Source organism: Ictidomys tridecemlineatus, chromosome 9, assembly GCF_052094955.1.
Source record: "Ictidomys tridecemlineatus isolate mIctTri1 chromosome 9, mIctTri1.hap1, whole genome shotgun sequence".
NCBI lineage: Eukaryota > Metazoa > Chordata > Mammalia > Rodentia > Sciuridae > Ictidomys > Ictidomys tridecemlineatus.
The window spans coordinates 120,891,567-120,915,533 of record NC_135485.1 but is presented as its reverse complement, the minus strand read 5'-3'; the positions used below and the strand labels follow the sequence as shown (position 1 = coordinate 120,915,533).

The window sequence follows — 23,967 nt, the reverse complement described above, 5'->3', positions numbered from 1 at the left end:
GGACTTATTCATAACTCTAACTTTATACTCATTGAAAAGTTCCCCCTTCCTCCTCCCCTTATCCCTGGCCACCACCAGCTGTTTTTCCGCTTCTATCACTCTGACTATTAGATACTGTGCATATCCTTGTGCACTGTTAATGCAGCCACTAGGGAAAGCAGTTCTCATGTTCAACAGCTTATTCCCCCCAACACCATCTGCTAAATTACTATTCATTTCAAATTTCCCTTTAATTATCAACACCAAGAGAGAACTCTCTGAAACTCTTGGGCAATTTAAAAAACTAATACCAGTAATTGATCTGTTTTTTTGATACACCTTTTTTCCTACATTAATAATAAGCTCTTATTAGGGTTTGATTTCAGAATGATTAGTCTGTCAGACTACTTTTCATAAACTCATAAGTGTTGACAGATTAAACCCAATGATTATCAGAGTTTGGGATATTCCTGTTTTTATACAGAACTCACAGTCCAATAAAGGTACGCGTAGAAACTCATTAGGCAAAATAGTTAAGAGTGGAACTTTGGGGTCAAGAGTCCACTGGAAGACGGGGGCTGGGAAGGTCAATCCTCAGACCTTTGCTCAACCCCTTATGCACACACAGAGGACCTAGTGTATCCCTAGAGCTTAAAGTAAAGGCACAGATTTAAAACCATTAAATCAGACAATCCAATGGCCAATTCTTAGCCCACATACAAATAGCAAAACATCACTCCTGGAATACATGTAATATATAAGTCTATCTAGAAAGAAGCAAGCTCTATTAAAGCATCATTTGGTAAGAAATGCTATCTATCTGATTTTGCCCTTTTGGGCATTACAATTTTGAATATAATAAAACAATAGTTTCCTCTAGTCAGAATTAAAAAGATAGCATTGAAAAAGACTATTAAACCATGACTTTATGAACATAATGTAATAATGAGTTGAACGTTAAGGTTAATGCTACACTGTGGCATGAGAAAAATAATATTTTATTATACAATTAGGGCTGAAATTATGCAACAAACTATAAAAATATATTGTATATGTATACGTACACATATATTATGCGACATAAACTTTTAATTCCTTTGCATTTAGGAAGCAAGGGAAACAACTAATCAATGTAACTAAGGGACTGGATTTTAAGATGATCACAGATTCTGCACTTGGGACAAAAATTGGGGGTAATGTGACATATCACCAGATCAATCAATATTTCTGTTTAATTATTACACACTTAAAGTCCTGGATCCTGGTTATCAGAATCTGCAGGGATTTCCTGGTATAAACCTAGGTTTATTACATCAAAGTCTGCATGTGGAATAAGCCAAAGAGTCTGTTTTCTCAATAGAGTTTCTGATCACTGGCTGGATTTGGGAATTACTGATGCAGGATACATTTATCTGTGACTCCTTTTATCTCTCTTACCTAGCATCTTGTTTTTCATTCAAATGACCACCATGAAGTATATTTAGAGCAAATTGTTATCCTTGAAGTTTCCATAATCTTGTAGGAAACTTCTACCTATGTTTAAGACTGGACTTGGGTTTAGTATGTCTCCAAAGGCTAAACCCACCATCTCTCCCACATTGCATCACAGCCTTAGGTGATTCTCTTGGTTGGACTTTAAGTTGTTTTATAGCTCCTTCTCCCACCCAAAATGTGATCAAAAGGTAGCATTTTTTTTTTTGTTTGGGGTTTTTGATTAAATTATATTTATTTCTCCTTCTAACATTTTACTTTGAAAGGTTTCAGACTAAAAAAAAAAATTGTAAGTTTAATGAGTACCTCTCTATCCTTCACCCAGAGTCACCAATTGTTTACTGCATTTGCTTTATCTCTCAAAAGGAGATACTTGAAGGCAATTTTGCAATAGCTTATGTAGGCGTGCAACCTTGAGGTCATAGACCTTTTGGGGATTGAGTCAAAGATGAGTCTGGCAAATATTTTACTCTTTTGCAATCACCACATACCCACCTTCAGCAATGAGATGATGAACAGGGAGACCACTGTTTCATAACTTAGCTTTTCTCAGCTCAAACCTGGCTTACTCTTAGGTTTACTCTCCTCTGTGCTTTTTTTTTTTTTTTTACACTGTCTAGACCATGCAGAAGAGATGAAAGTAACTTCACCTCAATTTACAATGGCCCAATATTGTTTTATCCCACGCGTATAACTGCTTATATCACTGAGAGACTATAGCAGCAAATAAATGGGAAGTCCTCTGTGCTTTTGATTGTTGCTTTTGCTATGTGAAAATGAAAGACATAATGTCTTTTTCAAGTATTAATTTGAGTTTCCTCCCCAAATGCAAATCCCTATAATATTGTAATGTTTGAGGTCCTTCCTGATCTCAACCTCAATTAATTTGTATTTTCTCCATGAATGACATTTAAAAAGTACTTGGTCTCAATTAAAAGCTAACAATAAATGAATCAATGAATGCAAAAATAAATAAATGGATAAATAAATAAAATACAAGATATCTCAGAAATGGTTTCTATGTTAAGCTCACTACCTACAAGGAATTTGCATTATGTTCAGAGTTATCAAAATCTAAATGTTGCTAATCTCAAACATTTTTGGTAAATAGTAAATGTTGCATTATTTTTCTTGAATATAAAATATAGTAGGTTTATGACTTTGCATTCTGCATGTACTTGTATTAGTGACCTATCATTTCCTTTCAGGTTTTTGTAGACCTGATTTGAGATGAGTGAATGTGTCTGCATAGCTCTACTTTCCAGATTCACCTGCAGCTCCTCTAGCACTAGCTAACTGGGAAATATATTTTGTTGCCTTGGGGAACCTATGACAGAGTATAATCAAATCAGTAACAGTACTGGGAAAATAATTTAAAGCAAATGCCATATACAATAGTCTGATGTTTATCTCTGAATTACAGTATCATTATCTCCAAATGAATAATAAGTGGTGGAACTTAGGTGGTTAGAACCTATGAAAACAATATCGTGTGCTTCACTCACAGGTGTGCCCCTTATCATCACAGAATTTAACCTCCCTAATTTATTCTATCACCTGAGCAATCAATTAATAAAATGATCTCAACTTTGTAAAAGGAACTAGCAATATGTGATTATTAATTAAAAGTGTTCTTCTAACATTTTAGAGAAATTTATTTCTCCAAATTTCCAGTACTAAAGAGTTTCAGAAAACTGGAACTATATTTGCAAATATAGTACATGAATTAAAATGTAAGTAGTTTCGTGAATAAAAATAAAATAAGACATCTTAATTAACTTGGGTATATCACTAGATATGGAAGGGATTTTTGTAAGGTTTGAAGTAGAAGACTAAAAGTTTTTAGATTCCTTTACTTATAAAAATTTATTGGGTCATTATTATGTGACAGGCCTTGCGTTAAGTAGTAGATATAAAAATATAGTTCCTGCACCTCAGAAAAGAGTAACTAAGAGCTTTCCTTCATATACTATAGCATACTGAAGAAGAGCATCAAGGATAGCCTCAGGCTAAAAGACATCGATTAACCTATGCATAACTTGAAATATGACTGGATGTTTTTTATATTCCTAACTCAAAATCAGAAACCCTAATTCGGCATTTTCCTCCAAGGAAGAAATATTTAAAATTATGTACTTTCATGGCAAAATGTTCTGGTTCATATCTATTTTGTTCATTCATACATTCATTCATTCAAGGGTTATTTTGAAATAGAAAACCTAAATAGAACTTGATTATGGAAGAGGCAACTTACTCTAAACCCCTTAAAAGGTAACTAATTGTAAATTAAGAAAGACTTTTCCAGGTAACCCCTAGAAGAAAATTTCAAAAGTAAAAATGAAAGTTACAATTTTTCTAGATTAAAAAACAAACAAGCAAACAAAAACCAAAATGGGATAGAAGTGAGACAATTTCATCCAAAAGCTGTATTTTAAACATGAATAAGGAATAGCACTGTGGGTCTCGCTCAGGGATAGAGCTCTTGCCTACCAAGGCCCTATGTTCAATCCCTAACACAACACACACACACACACACACACACAATGGACCTAAACAGGAGGCTAAACAAAGGCATCTATGAAGAGATCCAGAGAAAATTCGTACAATAAATTGACATGTAAATTCTATGGGCAAAGAATGCTTTATTTAACAAGGTATCCCACTAATACTTGGACATCTTTCAGAAGAAAAAAAAAGAGAATATTTTCTTCATAATATATTAAAACAAATTCCAGATTAATTAGGCATGTAAATATAAAAGAAAAATATTTAAAGAAATATTTAAAATCTATCTGTATCATCTTAGGATGAGTGAGATAGTCTTACGTAGGACAGAATACATGACATAAATGAGCTCTGGCCTAAAGGAATTCACAATCTAGTGCCACAGTAAAATTAGTGTGTTAGGGTCAGGAATAGACTGCTTTATTTTTGCAAAAACAAGGCACAAGAGAACAATTCATTGTATCATGTGGTGGACATCAGGGAAAGGCTCTCAGAAGCATGATTTGAGCTATTTTTAAAGGGATAAATGGGCATCTTCTAGATAGTATGTGAGAAAGCACAAAATCATTAAAAAACCTGGTATTCCAGTACCAATGAAAAATGCAATGTAATTGAAGTGCAGAGCGAATGATTGTAGAAGTGGAAATGGGCTAATTTGTGTAAGAGTTCATGTGCAAAGCTAAACAAATTTAACCTAACCTCACTGACTTTCCTGCTCAAGTCCACTGATGTAGATGAAGCTTTAGGTGATGGTCACACAAAATGAAGAGCAAAGGTCCTCATTGTAGAGAGAGAAATCAGGGTTTGGCTAAAAGTATTAACTGGATTTCAATCTCTATTCTCCCTCTCCTCTTTATTAACAGAATCCTAATTTTAATTAGGACTCTCTTATACCCAAGCTAAAAGCAAATGTCAGCGTCTCCTATTAGATCTACCTGTGTGACTAAGGTGTGACCCATAAGATGTCAGTGGAGGTGTTCTATGGAGCAATCAAGAAAGCTCCTTAAATGAGAAGAGACTCCCTTTCCATTCCATCTTTCCTCCTTCTTCCAGGCTATCACAGAACACAAGGTGTAGACCAGGAAGTGATCTGCAAGCCTCTGTTAATATTTTTTTTAAAAAACTACTTTTTTAGTTGTAGATGGACACAATATCTTTATTTTACTTATTCATTTTTATGTGGTGCTGAGGATTGAACCCAGTGCCTCACAGGTGCAAGGCAAGTGCTCTATCGCTGAGCCACAACTGCAGCCCCTCTGTTAAGATTTGACTTCTTGAGGACTGTGGGAACATATTTCTGCAGACTTTTTTTTTTTTCCTGTGAACAGAAAATGGACTCTTCCTTGTTGAAGCCACACATGCCAAACCTCACCCTAATAGATGAGCACTAATGTTATCGTAATGACAAACCCTTGCATTTAAGGAGTCATCTGGGAAGAAATCACCAGTTTAAAAAAAAAAAAAAAAACAGAAAATTGTGAGACGGGAAGGAGTGAGATACCAGAAACCAAGAGAGGAGACAGATCCAAGGATGGGGTGACTATGAAAAGAGGCTATGAAGGGAAAGGCTTGAACGCAGGATCCTAACAAAGTTACAAAGTCACTGCTAACCGAAGGAGAGCAATTTCAAGAGACCAGTAAGCACCTGGAAGCCAAGTTGAGGGGATTTCCCAAGGAATGAAAGGAATTGAAGACGAATTAATCACTAATTTCAAGGGAAGGGAGAGAAAGAAATCGGTTAAAGAGAAGGTCAGATGGAATAAAGAGATGTGTGGTGTCTTTTCTCCCACTCAAACTCTATTTCCAATCATAAATGAGTCTGCTAAAATGTACTGTTTATTGAATTGAAAGTCTACTTAATTCTCTTATAATGAATTCAAAATCTTCAAAGAAAGCCCTTTCCATTCATAATCTCTTTCATATAATTAAAGAGAACCCACAAAAGAAAACAAATTGACCAATGTAAATATGTTGAATTTATAAAAATGGCATAGATCATATTTAGTGAGGTGTTTTCAAAGTTATGGTTTAGTATTTGGTGGAAAACTGAAATCAAATCAATACTGGGGAGATTGTTTATGCATGTGTAAATTTCCTTTTTGGAAATATTTGTAAATATTTTAAATGTGTTTTTCCATATGTTCTTGAAAGAAATCGGTTAGACTCTGAAAAAGAATTTGAGTCTGCCTTATAGTCTCTATGGGTAGACTCAAAGAATACATTTCCATTTCTATTAGGAAAGAATGGTTTTTCTGGACTTGCTTGCTGAAAGAAGAGATGAACATATTTTGAGGGATGGGCTGTGGCTCAGCAGTAGAGTGCTCGCCTAGCATGTGCAAGACTCTGAGTTTGATCCTCAGCACCATATAAAAATAAATAAAGGTATTATGTCCAACTACAACTAACAAATAAATATTAAAAAATTTAAAAAACATACTTTGAAAATTGTGAATTCCTCTACAAAGGTCAAGCACTGCTCAATTCAGTGATTTTTAACTCAAAATGTTGGTTTTAAACCATTCAAACCTAGTGGATGAAAATAACAAGTTTGCAATGGGCTAGCCTATGACTGGGTGGTGTGGAAGAGAAGTTTTCAACATCTTCTGGGTTACAGAAAGGAGGTCCCATGTGACTCCCTCCTCCTGGTGTAATGAATGTCCCTTAGTGTATTTCTTTAAAAATTTTAAAGCCCACAGAGTTATTAAAAGGTAAAAAAAAGTTTGATTATTTTATTTTTCAAAGCACTAATATGTCTCAGTTACATTTGGCTACAGTACAAAGAACAATGAAATAGCACCTGGGCATTTTTAATAGGTGGTAAAGAATCTTGACTCCTTTATCTTCCTTATTTTCTCTCCACTTTGCTAAACAAACCAAGCCTTTCTGTCCCCATTCCCACTGCTTTGGCCTACTGGCTCACCAGGGGCCTGATTTTCATGCGGACAACCCTCAGGGAATAATCTGCTCCTCTAAAGGGGACCCAGACCACTCCATTCTCAATCTCATAAGGGCTGTTGTTCCTTGGGTCATAGGAGCCCCCAGGGTAGAAGATGCCATTGAGGTTGGCTGCCTGGCAGTTGTTGTACCACCAGCCCCCTCCGTAGACTTCTGCACAGTTCTCTTCCCACTGGTCTGCATCCCTGTCGAAGGTACTGAATTGCATGGCATTGTGAGAAGTGTATTCGGTCCCTTCTTCCACAGAACCCTCAATCAGAGCATCCCCAGCAGTGCCCGTATAGGAGGAAACCTGCAGAGCATATCCTTCCTCCTCAGAGCCCACCCGCAAGTGGTACTCCGCATAAGCCCCTTTCCCATCCCAGTCCTCCAATTCTACCCTAAGGATAGAGCCCCTCTGTGTGAGTAAGTGGAGGTAGTCATTGCCTAGCCAGAATTCTCCTTCCCCCTTGTCATTCAGGCTGCCGAAACCTCTCTTGTAGTCTTGCCAGGTCCGGTTAAAATTCAGTGATCCATCCATTCTTTGCTGGATCAAAAGCCATCCTCCCAAACTGGTCTCTTGATCGCAATAAACAGAAAAAATCTTACTGGATCCTGGTAGCTTGATATTGAAAATGCCACTTTGGGCACCTGAAGGATGTGTTTGGAGGACATCATCACAGTCTAAAAAAAAAATTAAGCTGGTTGGAAGAAGTTACTCTCATTTAACTTTTACAAAGATAGGCATGGACCAGATTAAAGAAGGCAAATACTGCTTTCTTTCTTCCCTTCCTTCTTTCTTTCCTTCCTTCTGCCCATGGGAAAAGTATGTACATAAGTGGGATATAATTGTATGCAATTGAGGGTCATCTATATCTTCAAAATGCAAATTTTTCTCAAATGAATTTGGAATTTTACTTGCACAAACTGACTAATGGCAAATAGCCATCAAAGGTAGCCAAGTTTCAATGAAGACTAGTACAACTTGTTTTTCACCTGATCTAAATATCAACTGAGACACACGCTAAAAATTACAATTAGTCAATTGAGTGACAATTCCTATAGCGCGTATTTTGAATGATGAAACAATTTGGTTATACAAACTCAAAACCGAGTTTCAGAAGGTATTCATTCATTCATTTAACATGTATTTATTGAGTGATGACTTTCTGCACTGCTAGGCATTTGGGAATACAGAGATAAACACAATAGACAAAGCCCCTTCCCCCATGGAACTCACAGTCTAGCATGAAAAACAGACCCCCCCAAAAAAGTGTCATTTTGATAAAGCTTAGTAGATGACTAAGAAAGAAGTGCAAGGTACTTGTGGGAGCACTTTGCAGAAATAATTAGTCTAGGGGTTCAGGGAAGGCTCCCCCAAAGGAGAAGTGTGGATACCTCTGGAAGGACGAGACTTGGCATGGCCTCTCTTGATAGTATGGGCTTCTCGGAATTCTTCATGGCCGGCTTCACTTCCAGCCTCATCTGCCATTTTATAGTTCTTGGTTTCCACTGTGGAGCCTCCTCTACTGTAAGTTGTGCTACTGGTTACAAGTTTTCTGTGACTTGAAGTTTTTCCACTGGAGGGGAAATCATGAAGAGAGCCAGTTTCCCCTGTGTCGGATTCTGAGCCCATAGTTTGGATCTTACTGCCAAACTCTTTGAAGGAAGGTGGGAGTAAACCTGGGAATGTTTTCCCAATTGAGGAAGTTTCGAAGAAAGAAGCTTCCTCAGGGTGCAGTCTGGAAAAGTCAGCCAGGCTGCCTCTGTGCATTGAGTCTAGGTCAGTGGCATCACCACAGTCAGCAGGATCTTCAGAATTTACCACTTCTTTGGTTACTTCTCTGCGACCATCGGCACCTATCACAGTCTTAGTGATGGTTTTTGAGCACGAACGACGTGAGGTGGTTGTACTAGCAGAGGTGACCTTCTCGTTCCCAATCAGGAGCTCTTTCTCTCCTTTAGAAGTGACCAGTTTACCTGTGCTATATTCTTTCTTTGTCCCTGGATTTATATTTCCTGTCATCTCTTCAAATTCCCCCCAGTCTGGGTTGGCAGGCCTGGTGTTCCCATAGCCCCCACTCTCTGGCCTAAAACTTCCATGTCCAGAGCCTCCAGGATTCCAATTTCCACTATGACTGTGTCCAGAGCTACCAGGATTCCAGTGTCCAGTACCATCGGATCCAGCAGTCCCAGGGTTCCAATTTCCACCACTTCCAGGCCTAGAACTTCCAGGATTCCATGGTCCCGTACCAGAAGATCCAGGGTTCCTGGGCCTTTCTGTCACTGACCCTGTTCCATAAGATGGAGAGTCTCCTCGGGCACTCCCCTCTCTTCCGTGTCGCTCTAACACCATCCTCATCTGTTGCATTTCTGTTAACGCCTTCCACTCTGGAGGGGCCTTTTGAAGCTGGCTCTTGTAATGTCCAGGAACCAAGTCTGGGACTGGAGTCATTTTTATCAGGGGTAAGTATTGCCTGTCTGCAGAGGGAAGTAAGTTTTGGGATATGATCTGTTCAAGTTGCCTCTGCTGGTTTTCATAGTCCTTCAGATCTATCTCACGTGATACAGACCTACTACATGACCCTTGGCAAGATCGGATCTTAATATCGATGTCCACCTAGAGAAAGAGAAAAGGAAAAGGTAGATTTAAATAAGGGACCATGCCTCTTGAGTTCCTGGAAGTCCATTTATTGTTTAGAAACTGGTTAAATTTTTACGACTTGCAGACCTACTAATCCATATTTTTGTTTTCTATCTTCAATGCAAGACAGGTTGAGCACGGGAAGGCTAGCTAGGATTTGCAATGGGAGCTCTTAGGGTTCATCTTAGATTCAGAATGGTAGAGAGTAAGGTGCCATTCCCTCTGAAAGGCAACACCAATTAAAACACCCTTGGTACAACTGAGGCTAAGGCCCCAGGTTGGTGATATCCTGGGTTTTGGAATCAGGCAGACAGGACTTAAGTTTTGCTTTTGAAATTTACTATGTGCTGTTGAAAGTTTACTTTTCTTCATCTTTAGTGCAGGGGTGATAGTTCCTACTTTTAAGCAGATGGTGGGTATAGTACTTTTCTTTGCATATGGTAGATACTCAATGGGTGTGACTACTGTCTTCCTTTTCCTCACAGTTCAATGACAAGGACATGGGTCTGAGCTACAGTCTTACCTCCAGGCGTTTCATATCTATCAGCTGGGCCCTGACATTGTTCTGCAGAAGCTGTATTTGCTGTACTTTCTCTATTACTTTGCGCTTCAGGATCTCAATTCTGCTTCTCAAATCTTCTGACACTTGATTATATGTATTATCATGGTCTGAAATAGAAAACATAGGTTTTGAAGTTTCTGGGAGTGATTTGCTTATAATAGCCAGCAAGAAAATACAGGAAATTTGATTATAAATACTCCCACATTTTGTTTTGTTCACAGTTTGTTCTCCATATATTTATTCTGTGAATTTCAAGCTTATTAGGCATTCAATTTTTAGACACTGTTGCATCCTGCAGTCATTCATGAATGTCGGTTCCAATGTCTTAGTAGTAGTTAGTAATTCAAATAAACACAGAAGGAATTCCAAAGAAATTTATTTAATAAATAATAAAGAAATAATGAATTTATAAATAGATGATAAAGAACTAGCAGATTTATTTAATAAATAATAATAGAATTTATTTAATACATAATAAATTTCTTCAAAGGTTAATTAAGAGATAAAATAGTTTGATCACATTCCAATTATTTTATCATATCCTTACTCAAGAGATTTGAATCCATTATTGGATTTACTTACTGAGGAGTTTTTCTTCCTACCTATAGATGTTAAATTGTTCCTCAACTCTTTTGGGGGTAAACAGAGAGAAAGAGAATGGTTCTATTTTTAAAAATTTAAAAATCTACATAATGAACTCAGTGGGGTCTGGGGTTCACCTCCAGCTTTGTGTCTTTGAGCAAGTTCATTGACCTGTGAGTTTCCTCCTCCATAAGATAGAAACAAAAATATCTGCCGGGTGAGGTGGTGCATGCCTGTAATCCCAGCAGTTTGGGAGGCTGAGACAGGAGGATTGTGAGTTTAAAGCCAGCCTCGGCAAAAAGCGAGGAGCCCAACAACCCGGTGAGACCCTGTCTCCAAATAAAATACAAAAAATAGGACTGAGGATGTGGCTCAGTGGTTGAGTGCCTCTGAGTTCAATCTTTGGTAACCCTCCCTCGCAAAAACAAATCTGCTCAAAGCATCCGGTCCATCTAATTTTCAGTATATATTCTTAAAAACAACATGCTTACATTCTTGTCTTCAATCCAAAATTCTGACCAACTTTGTGACCTTTAAGAGTCTAAAGTAACTTCTTTTGCTTTGTGAAAAAAGATTAAAAAAAAAAAAAAAACAAGCCTCTCCTTAAAATTCAGGGATATCAAGAAGGCATGTATTTCTATGCTAAGTACTTTGGAATAAATTTCAGTAGCTATAAGCAGACATCTTATTTATTTAAGATTTGTGTTGTTGCTTTAGTTATAAGGTCAAAATAATAATATGGAATACTTACTATTGGCGTTGGCAAAGTCCCCTCTCAAAAGCTCCATTATATTCCTGGTCAACGTATTAGAATCTTTATTGTTTTTTTGATAATCAAAGAGCGAATTTTTGAGCTTATTTATTCTGTTCGTAAAATCTTGATTGACTTCATCAATCAACCCTTTCATCCTGCAGCCAGAAGGGCATTTTTGGTTCTGAAAGTGAATAGGGGAAAATTACATTAAGGGCCTATCTCTTGGATCCAGAATGATTTGCAGTTCCCACCATCCCTTCTGACTTAAAAATAATCAAGAGGACTAATTAGAGAAACTCTGGAATGAGTGTTGACCTACCTATAAATGGGGTTCCATCAAATGTTGAGACCGCAGTACTCAGGTTCCTAGAACTTGCCTAAGCTTTCAACTAACATCCAATCTGTTCAACCAGGTAACGATCCAGAGTGGGTTGTAATTAAACTGTGCTCTCAGGATTAGGTACCTTGACCTTTGTTGTTTTTAATTAGACAGGCAAGGAGCTAGATTATTATTAGGTTATTTCCTACTGGAAAAGTTTTCTGGGCCCCTTTCTAGCACCATAGGGAAGGACCCTCCTGCTCCCCAGGCCCACAGCTTACCCACTCTTCATCAGCACAGACGGGCCAGTCCCCCACTTTGCAGTCAGACTGCTGTCCTTCCACAACTCTTGGGCCACGCACCCCTCCTCCTTTTTTTAAGAATTCATCTTTTTCTGTATCTGCAGTCTTTAAAGATTCATTCACAATGCACAAAAAGAGCAACAACAACGTTAGCCAGGAGAAGAAGAGACACTGTCATGCCTACAAGTCCCAGGAATGAATGGCACTCTTAAGAGATCCTAAGTCACAATTTCAGGGCTTCCACAAAACTTTAGGTTTCTTACCTTCCAATGAAAATCCTCATACCCGTTTTACGAAATGGTTATGAGACTTAAAGAAGATAAGGAGTACACATTTCTTAACAGTGTTTGACAATAAATGTCTGATTAATGTCAGGAGTTTTAAAGGGCTTGTGATAAAGGTAATTAATTATTTGGATCCATGAAATCGGTTAAATTTTGCCTTTTCATAATGATTGTAGATGGGAAGATAATGGAAAAATTCAGAGTTCTTTCTCCTAAAATTCCTATTTCAGTAGGCAGAAACCTACACTATCTTAACTTCCCTTCAAGTATTTAGTGCAGCCTTTAGCGATGGGTCCATAGTTCAGAAGAGCCATCACCAAGGGCACAAATAGGGTGAAGTAAAACTTAGGAATGCTCTTTGGGTTGCTCATTCATGGAGTGATTTCTTTTTATTTGAAGTGAAAAAAAAAAAGTAGACAGAAAACAAACAAAAAATAGTTGCTGACTGACAACTTTTTTTTTTAACATCTTATAATTAGAAATACAGACTTAAAAATTTCCTATTCTGAACCAAGTGGTCAAATAAGGTATAAAAACTCTACTAATAAGACTTTATATCTTAATATATAAAAATGGCTCTAGATTTTCACTATTTTTTGCTACACCACCAACTTACAAGAATTTTGTTGTGACTTCTTTAGTATGGGATAGTTTAAGCTAATATTTACAGTCCTAATTTCATTTCTTAAGCATATCCAAATAACAATAATCCTAATTCAAAGAACCAAGAACAATTAATGAAAGAAACAAGTAAAATCCTTTTGCCTAAAAAAATGAAAGAGTAAATTCAAACATATTTCAGAATAAAGCAAAACAACAATAAAAACAAGCAAAATTTGTAGATTTATGCCAAAAGAGAGAGGAAAAATAATTAAAGCCTATGCATTACCTGAAATATCACTTTAATAAATGGTTTTAGTTTTATTTCCTACAAAAAGTCTTTCTTATTATTTTTCTATAAGGGAGAAAATTAAGTTAAAACCCCTTCTTCATCTTTTTCCTTCTTTATTGCTTATGCCCACACTAAAATTTATGAGTTGGGGGGGGCAAGAAATAAATTGAAATAATTTACATCTTGTATAATGAACGAGGAGATAACCGAGTTTCCAGAACATATTTGACATATTTTTTTTATAAACTCAGAGTGTTTCAGAAATATTTTTGAATAAATTTTTTTCTTCCTTGATATATATCTCTGGAGCTAAATTTTAGAAATTCTTGCCATATTTAAACATTTAGAAGTTATCTTAAAAGAATATAATATTTCCAAATAAACCTATTTACTTTTCAACTTATTTCTTGTGGTCTTGCTGTATGTTTCCAAATATAATGCATTTGGTTTTTAAGCATTTTGTCTTGAATAAAAAAAGCAACCTTTTATAAAAATTTAAATAAAACTAAACATTATGCTTATTACAGACAAATAATAAGCATTTAAGAATTAGAGGGAAAAAAAATCTTATAGAATCCTTGTTCTGTTATCTAGCATGATAATACCCCAAGACTTTAAAGGGACAAAAATGTGAAGGATTCTTGTCCTTAAAAATTCTGAGAAAAACACAACCAACAGTGTTTTAAAACTGAATGACAGATGTCAAAATCTCCCTTGTGAATTTGTACACTTGGGTTCCTCTAACATCTTCCTCTTATAGTCAGGCATATTATCCTGCATTCTTGCCAAGCCTTTTTAGCAAGTTGCCTCCAGAGCCTAAGGCTGAGAGTGTATCAGAATATACAATTAGCAGAATCAGAACCTCCAAGCTCTTTGTAGAATAAACACCAGAGAGAAACAAAGAATAAATGGCACCCTACCCATACTGTGCTGACCACGCTCAGGACCAGGCAGACGATCCTCATGGAAAACATCTTCTCTGAGCCAGGGGTTGGCTCATGAGAAGCACTCCAGTTGAAAGAAAGGAGGATTGCCTCCACTCCTAGCTGCCACCCCATTTAAATCTGCAGGCTGCTTGGTAAATCATTACCTTTGTCCTTTTTAGACCGTCCTCAAGCTCATTCTGCTTCCTTTGCTCCTGCCATAATGTTGGTATCCCAGAAATTCTTACTCAATTTTCCTCAACTTGTTTGCTTCCGATAAACTGTTGCAAACAGCAGCATTTGATTTTCCAGCCAGCAGTTGGGGGATGACCCCATATTCCAGGAACAGGGTGACTTTGAAAATGCAAAGGGTGACACAGGAGGACACATCCACACTTCCATACCTGGGGGATTACGGGGGGTGGCCAAGGCGAGCAAGCTGTGAAGTAGAGATTTAACAAATGATATTTCACTTGATAAAAGAATCAGGGTTGGGTGATCCGACTTTCAAAAAATCAATAACTTTGGTGATAGGCTGACCCTGAAGGTCTTCTAGAAGCTTGTTGTAAACAGATTATTTTTTTCTCTCCAAAATGGTTGAGGCAGCAGCCCTTTGAAACAAACATCCTAGGTTCACAGTCCCAGCTACACCATTTCTAAGCTCTGTGCTCTTTGACAGGTTGCAATATCTCTGTCTGGCTCTGTTTCCTCATTTTAAAAACAGAGTTAATGATAACCTACCACCTATGTCTTTATGGAGAATATATAAGTTAATCCTTGTACATTCCTTAAAACAGTGACTGCTACATACTAAGTATTCAGTAAATGGCAGCGATTATTGGAGAGTCTGCAGTGCCAGAAATGGGTTAGAAATGATGGTGGAATGTGATGGGCAATATTATCCAAAGTACAGGTTTGAAGACACGAATTGGTATGAATATACTTTGTATACAACCAGAGATATGAAAAAATGTGCTCTGTATGTGTAATGTGAATTGTAATGCATTCTGCTGTCATATGTAAATTTTAAAAATTAATTTGAAAATAACCTTTTGTGGGATCAAAGACTTAGAAATTAGACCTGAAACTTTGCAACTGCAAGAAGAAAACACAGGATCAACACTTCATCATATTAGTGCAAACATTGACTTCCTTAATAAGATCCCTAAGGCTCAAGAAATAAGACAGAATTAATACGTTGGATGCCATCAATGTAAAAAGCTTCTGCACAGCAAAAGAAATGATTAAGAGCAATGAAGAGAGAGCCTACAGAATGGGAGAAAATCTCTTCCAGCTGCTTCTCTAACAGAGAATTAATATCCAGAATACATGAAGAACTCAAAAAAAACTGAACACTGAAAAACCAAATAACCCAATCAATAAATGGGCAGAAAGAACTAAAAAGACATTTCTTCTAAGAAGAAACACAAATGGACAGCAAATATATGGAAAAAAAAATGTTTAACATCTCTAGCAATCCAGGAAATGCAAATCAAAACTACACTAAGATTTTATCTCATTCCAGTTAGAAGTGGAAATTAAGAATATAAATAATAGTAAATGTTAGTGAGGATGAGGGGAAAAGGTACACTAATACATGTTGACAAGATGGAAAATTCGTAAAAAAACAAACAAACAAACAACAACAAAACACTCTGGAAAGCACTTTGGAGACTCCCCAAAATATTAGAAATGAAATCACCATATGACCCAGCTCTCCCACTCCTTCGATTTATTCAAAAGATCTAAAATCAGCATGCTATGGCAATACAGCCACTCCAATGTTTATAGCAGTACAATTTAATAGCCAAATTATGGAATCAGCTCAGATGCCCATCAGTAGATGAATGGGTTAAGAAATTGTGGTATACGTACACAATGGAGTTTTACTCAGCCATAAAGAAGAAGGAAATTACGTATTGGCTGGCAAATGGATGGAAATAGTCTAGAACATCTTGCTAAGTGAAATAAGCCAGTCTCAGAAAACAAAGGGTTGGATGTTTTTTCTCATAGGTGGAAGCTAGAGCAAAACAAGGGAGAGAAGGTCGGGGAGGGAATTCCATGAAAACAGAAGAGAAATGAGTGAGGTAGAGGAAGGGCATTGAGGGGGTGGGGGGGATGAGAAAGGGGAGGAAATGCTAATAGATTTAACAAAATCACATTATGTGCATACAGAAACATACCACAGGGAATCTCACCTTTGTGTACATGTAGAAAGCACCAATCAAAACTAAACAAATAAATGAGTGAAAGGAAGATCACTAGAGTAGAGGGAGGAAGAAGAGGCAGAGGGAGGGAATGGAAGGGGAGACGGGAACTGAAATAGAGTAAATCAAATTTCATGTATAATTTTGTCAAAATGAATCCAACTACTATGTGTAATTATAATGCTTTAATAAATAAAAAAAGAAGATGAAAATACCATTTCTTTCTTCTTTCTCTGTGTTGTGCATCATGATTTGCTTTCCCTACTCTTCATCTCCATATGAAATTTCATATAGAAAACTACTATATGATCCAGCAATCCTGTTTTGGAGAATGTGTGTAAAGAAAATGAGATCAGCATGTAGAAGACATATGTGCATCCCCATGATCAATGTAGCTTTATACCTAACAGTCAAGATATGGAAGAAGCCTAAATGTTCCTTGATGATGAGTAGATTAAAAAGATAAATAAATACATGTAGATAAGTATAATGGAAAATTATTCAGTCTGTAAAAAGAAGAAAATCCTGCCATTTTTGACAACATGGACAAACCGGAAGACAAAATGGTAAGTGAAATAAGGCAGATATAAAAAGACCAAATGCTGTATGGTCTCTCGTGTGTGGAATCTAAAATAGAAGAGAGTTGAATGGTAGTTTCCAGAGGATGGTAGCTGGAGAAATGGAGAGACATTGGTCAAAGCATACAAATTTTCAGTTATGTAGGATGAATAACTTCTGGAGATCTAATGAACAGCACAGTGCTTATGGTTTACAATACTGTTTTGTGCACTTGAAGTTTGCCAAGACTTCTCATTTAAATCAAAAGGATAAGTATATGAGATGATCCATATGTTAATTATCTTGACAGTGATGATCACTTTACAACATGCATGTGTATCAACACCTTAGTATATACCTTAGTGTGTGTGTGTGTATATATATTATATATAACTTATATACTTTAGTATATATAATTTTCATTTGTCAATTATACTACATTTCTCAATTATACTAAAGCTAAAAAAAAACCCTTAGGCTTAGATTTGTCAGATGTAGCATATAATTAAAAAAACCAGGATGGTCAGTTAAATTTGAACTACAGATAAATAATGAATACATTTTAGTGTAAGTATGTCTAGCATAATATTTGGGATATACTTGTACTAAAAAAATTTTAGTATCATTTATCATCTGATGTTCAAACTTAACAGGGTACCCTATAATTTATATAGTAGTCAATTCTACCTTGCCCCAAATTCTACTTCCTAGGTAAAGCCACTCTTGGTTGTAAAAGTAGCTAATGTCATTCATTGTGTGCTTACTAAGTGCTGAACACTTTGGTTGTCATTTTATAGGGTATTTGGTTTAGTCTATCCAATTGAAAGTAATTTCTGTTTTTCTATACTTCCTTAGACCATGTATCACTGGGTGGCATTTATCATTGTAGGAATATTCTCCATCTCCCCCACTAGGCCAGACATTTAAGGATCGACGTTTTTTTGTTTGTTCTCTTTTGTATTTTATTTAGAGATAAGGTCCCACTGAGTTGCTTAGCACTTTGCAGTTGCTGAGGCTGGCTTTGAACCTGGCGATTCTCCTTCCTCAGCCTCCCGAACCGCTGGGATTACAGGTGTGTGAAAAAAAGAATTGAAGTACTTTTTTTTTTTTGTCTTTGTATTCTTTCTGAAAAGGTGTGGGTCCTCACTCAGCAAGAAAACACGAGTGGGTTCCATTGTTGTGAAGTGGCCCTTCTGCCTCCAGAAGGCACCTAAGTCTTGCTAGAAATGAGTCAAAGCCCTGGTGCAAGCCAGTGTCCTCCGTCACTGTCTGTCTATGGAGGCTCTTTGCCTGATTAAGCTCATTCAGGCAGCTCTCTCGGATTTCTAGAGTCACTTCCAGAGCTCACAGGGAGCCTTAAAGTCCCATTGAGGCTCCAGATGGCAATAATTCTTTTATTTTATTTTATTTTATTTCTCGGATTTCTAGGATTTCTAGAGTCAGTTCCAGAGCTCACAGGGAGCCTTAAAGTCCCATTGAGGTTCCAGATGGCAATAATTCTTTTATTTTATTTTATTTTTTTTATTGGTTGTTCAAAACATTACAAAGCTCTTGACATATCAGGCAATAATTCCATGAAAAGTTCCATGACCACCCTGGCAAAACACAGGCAAGAAGAGGGAGGTGAGGCTTGACCTACTGAGACATTTTCTTATGGCAGCAGGAAGTGTCCCTTTGGGGAAATGCATGTGACATAGCAAGGAAGTTCCCAGAGAGTAACATGGTGAGCTTTGGGTGAGTTCATTGAACACACGGTTATAGAAAGTAAATTAAGAGAAAATTATTTGATAGAATGCCACCACTCTGGCTCCTGTCTGAGCATTTCCAAGGATTCTCCCCAGGGGTTTTATCCTTGCTGCTCTGCACTGCCCTCAAGTTTCTGCACATCTTGCTGCATTACTTCATCCAAGCCTCTACTCAAACGGCACCTCCTTGGAGAAGCCTTCTCTGACCACCTTACCTAAAAAGCAGCCTCCTTCTCCTGTTATTCCATTGGTCCTACTTAGCTATTCTTCACGGTACTGCATCACTGCTGGACAACATGGCGGCTCAGGATGGAGGAAGGAGAGAGGGCTTCCATCTGGAGATCCGAATTCTAGAGAAGGGATGTGGACAAACTATTAAATTAGTTAAGCTAGCATATTTATCTGTAAAATGGGATACCAATGGTTTTATTGCAAACTTGTGAGAATTATACAAAATGACATATATAAAATATTGGACATACATGATACCTAGAAATGTTACCTTATATTCTTCTATTGCTTCTAGAATACCCTAATACCTGGTAATAAAAAGTTATCTTGTTTTCTCTCTTATGTTACAATTCCTTTTCTAGGCCCTTTTGAGGCCACTCTTTGGACCTGGCACTGAACCAGGCAGTGATGACTTGCTAATCTAAGAATAAGCCATACTGTAAACCAGAGGGGAGGAGGTGTTTTGGCTTATGTTTTTGTTTTTTAACAAAATGTCATTAATAGGCACCAAATAAAACTAGAAATATCATTTTTAAAAATTATGTGATAATGAGGTTATCTTTTTAGTTGAAAAAAAATGGAAAAAAATTTTAAGAAATTTTCAGCGGTCTAAATTCAAACTGCTATGTATTGCTGTTGCCAGAATGATTATACAATTTTCCTCACCTCTGCAGAGAAGGATATTTGACTTACTTATTTTTTGAAATTGATAATATTCCACCAGTTATTAATATTTATATGCAAGAATTCACACATTTGTTAAGCCGTGACATCTGGAAGGACTGTGTGGTGTACAATGTATATAGAAAGGATAGAAATTCTACAGGATGTTCAGTTTTAAGCTATATCTACTATCACAACTTGCACATGAAGAATAAAATGTTTAAACAGTTGTCTAGACAGTCACATCTTAGAGACACAAAGCAGAACAAAACAAACAATAACTCGCTTCCGAATGGAGTATTTTTCCTTTCCAGGGTTATATCTCATGAATGTAGAACATTTCCTTTTTTACCAATGTTTTTTAAATGTCTTGAGTTCTAAGAGCAGTTAACTCATTTATTTATTAGTTTAAATTTAACAACCATTTATTATGTGTTCGCTTTTTGTCCAGTTTTGTCCACTTCTTCATGCCTGAGATAGACAAATAATCTAGTCTTTTATTTTTAAGTGGCTAATAATTGGGGAGCAAGTCAAATAAGTAAACAGCTAAGAATTAGATTAAACCATATGAAATTGCCTTCTTTGTAGGTCAAGTTGATGAATATTTGCAAAATGATGAGTATAGCTTAATCTAACATAAAACAACCATACATTTGGTGGAATATATTCTGAAGAAGTGCTGTTAGAACACAGATTTAAGAACACACAGCTGAAGAGTCAGGTATGGAATCTGCACTCCTTTGGTTACATTTTATGTAAAACATTCCTTTAAATGTCAGATTTAATTATGTCTCAAAAGACAAGGTGCATCTGAAAAATACTTGTTTCTTCCATCAAAAATCTACATGAGGGGCTGGAATTGTAGCTCAAGGGTAGAGTGCTTGCCTCGCACGATCAAGGCACTGGGTTTGATTCTCAGCAGCACATATAAATTAGTAAATAAAATAAAGGTCCACCAACAACTAAAACATATCTTTTTAAAAATCTATATAAAGCTGGACGTGGTAGCACACACTTGTGATCCCAGAGGCTCTGGGAGGATGAGGTAGGAAAATCACAAGCCCAAATCCAGACTCAGCAACTTAGCGAGGCCCTAACCAACTCAGGGAGACCCTGTCTGTAAATAAAATATAAAAACAGCACTGGGGATGGGGTTCAGTGGTTAAGTGCCCCTGTGTTCAATCCCCAAAAAAGCTATATGAATCTATACACTTATTATCATCCTAGTAACAAGAAGATAAGGGGACTTTAACAGGAAATACTCAGTTTAAACAATATTGAGCACATAATTATTGGAAAGTAAGAAAGTGATTTTGAAATTTTGAAATGTCTAAATTTAAAAATTTCATGAACTTTTGGCATTTGTAAATACTGCTACAGGGCCTCTGCCTCAGGTTTTTCAACAGTGACTGGTCTATAAAAGGATTCGCTGGAAATCATTGACAAGAACGTTGTGTGTTGTATTTGCTCATTCCAAGTACATTGCAAAAGTTTGCTTTTACCTTGTCATTTACTGTTAAATGAGTTGGTATGATGATCTATGTAAAAGAGAAAAATAGGACACTTGTTTTCAAAACTTGTTAATACTTTGCCTGCGGATGTTTTCCCTGGAAGTTATAGCTGTGGAGAGAAAATGGGATTTCCTCAAACACATAGAAATGAACCACACGATCAAAAGTGAGAAAGGAAAAAATAGGGCTGGTTTGTTTGTTTAATCTTGCTTGACTTCATTATACTTGCATTTAATCTCCCTATTCAGGAAAGAAATCTACCTTATTTCTATGGAAAGTTCTCTGGTACTTTCCAGATTAATGTCCATCTAAATGAATGACATTTGGGGGCATTTTTGGAATTAAGATGTAATTCTAATGGTCTTTTACTTAAGTGTTTTCAGTAAAATTCCACTAAATTGTCTGTGTGTGTGAGTGTGTGTGTGTGTGTGTGTGTGTGTGTGTGTGTGTATTAGGGTGGGGGAAGAGAGTTGAAAGTGGAGTCCTTAGTTTTTCTCACTGTTTTTTTTTAACTGCATTATCAATTAAATAACTCATTTCAAAATAAAATTATCTTACCTGTATTGCATTACCTCTGGATTTGGCATTGAACACATATTAAGATACAAATGCTATTTTTGACAAACATGACTAATTATACAGATAATCAATTGATGTCTTAATATCAACAACGTGTTTCCATTCTAACATCATCCACTGTAAATCTGCTGTATTCAGTACTCTGTTCTGCTGGTTTCATTGGGTTTCTTCTGTTAAAGATTAGCAAACAAGGTCTTTCCATCAGTAGTGCTTTAACATGGATGTATTGAAATCTGTGAAAACAGCATCAGGAAGGCACTTGGTGTTTCCACAAATAAGTAATTACATGTGAAAATGAAACAATTCAATTACCAGGGCCCATTTAATTCTCTGTGGATTTGATTCCTTGTATTGAGATATCGTTTTAACAGGTCATTTGACAGTAAAATGTATTTAACAAAAAAAAGCATTGAGAAAAATTGTAAAAAGCATGGAGGGACACTTTACAAAATTCCTAACTAATATAGCAGAATCAACTCCTGTAAACCATCAAAGGAGGAAAAACTCAAACATTGCAGACCAAAGGTGACTAAGGAGATATAACAACCTAAATATTATATTGTATTCTGGATGGAAACCTGGAACAGGCAAGGGACATTAGTATAAAAATGAAGGCAGTCTGAATGAAGTGTGAAGTTGGACAATAGCAATGTATCAGAATTTATTTCTTAGTTTTGACAAATGAACCCTTAGTAACATAAAACGTTAACATTAAAGGAAACTGGGTGATGATGGTATGGGATACTCTGTACAGTATCTCTATGACTTTTCTATAAATAAAAAGATAAAAAAGCAAAAACATTAAAAATTTAAAATTATATTTCCAAATTTAACCAACATCAGATTCATATCTTGTGTGGAAAAAAAATATATATATATACATTTTAAAATCAACTCAATTTTCTTTCCTATTGTCTCTGGAGCATTTTCATAGGTTGCCTCATTTTGAAGCTTACCATAGCTTTGCAATATGAAGAGAGCATATCATAAAGGATGCATTTCCAGGCCAAGGCCTCTTCAGTGTTGGCTCTTGTTTTTTTAGTCACACTTTAACTATTTGTCCCTGAGGATTTGAAAGAAGCCACTTTTATCAGAGTGGAATCTGCCCTCTCTGTTTATTTAGGGAGAGTCAACATTCAGATTTAGGGGCAAAATTCAGGTGCTTCGGGTCACTTTATGCTTTTCAAGTTGCCAAAGAAATCTGGGTAAGGACCTGGGAAATGGGAGCGAGGGCCATGAACTCTGAATTTGGGATTTGAGAAGCATATTTTTGACCCAGTTGTAGACCTGATTAAATGCCATGATCTCAAATTTATCTTCATTTTCTGCGTTCAGGTATTTCCCAATGAAATTGAGAAGAGCAGCGGCTTGAATTTGTGCCATCCAGCCCTGCCAGGAAGCTTCCAAACTTGCCACAGAGCAAAGCTCTGCTGGTTCTCATGGTCAGACCTTTAATTAATACTTAGAATGGGCCAAAGGCTACAGCACCATTTGGGCCAAAGCTCATGCTTAAAAGCCATTAACCACCTGTCTGTCTTTGGTTTATACTTCGTCTTCCAAAAGAAAAAAAAAATGTTCATATAATTTCAGTAGGTAGATCCTTATTGGAGAATGATTATGGTTTATATAAACTTTCACGGGATACGTTAATTCTGATAATCCTTTGTCCCAAAATGAGTTGCAAAACTTCTCCTTCCCCAGAATCACTGTCAAGACTCTGTCCTCTAACCATAGGCAATGCATCTAGATAATAGTTAAACTAGTTAAAAATTCACAAGCTTTGGAAACAATTAGTATTCACTTGAGTACCTCTGGACACAAAGGGAAATTATAAAACACTCAAATTGTAAATAGATCTTTAAAAAAACAGTGATGAATAACAAAAGTAATAAGTGGGATGGGGGGGTAGGAAAGACGGTGGAATGAGATAATGTATGAGATAATGTATGAAGACACTAGTGGTGTGACTCTACTTTGTGTACAACCAGAGATATGAAAAAGTGTGCTCTGTGTAATATGAATTGTAATGCATTCTGCTGTCATATTAAAAAAAATAAGTGGGATCGGGGAGTGACTCAGTGGCACAGTACTTGCCTACTATGGTTGAGGCCCTAGGTTTGACACCCAGCACCACACACAAACACACACACACACACACACACACACACACACACATATACACACACATACATACACACAAAGCAATACATACAATGAAGATGTTAACAGTATTCTCAAAGTATTTGTGGTAAAGGAACCATTGTATTAAAGTTCTATTCAGTCACAGACTTATTATTTTACA

The 23,967-nt window shown here is 36.6% G+C and overlaps 1 protein-coding gene and 1 non-coding gene across 2 annotated transcripts; both read right to left on the bottom strand.

Moving 5' to 3' along the window:
* Nucleotides 1-2,080: 2,080 nt before the first annotated feature.
* Nucleotides 2,081-2,208, bottom strand: LOC120892658 (small nucleolar RNA SNORA20). Its single transcript, XR_005737442.1, has one exon. It is a non-coding gene; the product is annotated as a small nucleolar RNA SNORA20 (small nucleolar RNA).
* A 4,465-nt stretch (nucleotides 2,209-6,673) lies between these two features.
* Fga (fibrinogen alpha chain) lies at nucleotides 6,674-14,316 on the bottom strand. Its single transcript, XM_005330910.5, has 6 exons — nucleotides 14,169-14,316; nucleotides 12,052-12,177; nucleotides 11,449-11,632; nucleotides 10,077-10,222; nucleotides 8,308-9,529; nucleotides 6,674-7,593 (listed from the first exon to the last, which is right to left on the bottom strand). The coding sequence occupies exons 1-6, from the start codon at nucleotides 14,304-14,306 to the stop codon at nucleotides 6,884-6,886; spliced, it is 2,526 nt and encodes an 841-aa protein (XP_005330967.2). The 5' UTR covers nucleotides 14,307-14,316; the 3' UTR covers nucleotides 6,674-6,883.
* Between the last annotated feature and the right edge of the window lie 9,651 nt (nucleotides 14,317-23,967).

Coding starts and splice junctions, on each gene's coding strand:
- Fga (XM_005330910.5), bottom strand. CDS start 14,306: ATGGGGTGGCAGCTAGGAGTGGAGGCAATCCTCCTTTCTTTCAACTGG. Junction 12,178..14,168: donor GCGTGGTCAGCACAGTATGG/GTAGGGTGCCAT, acceptor GAATCTTTAAAG/ACTGCAGATACAGAAAAAGA. Junction 10,223..11,448: donor GGACTTTGCCAACGCCAATA/GTAAGTATTCCA, acceptor TTTCTATTTCAG/ACCATGATAATACATATAAT.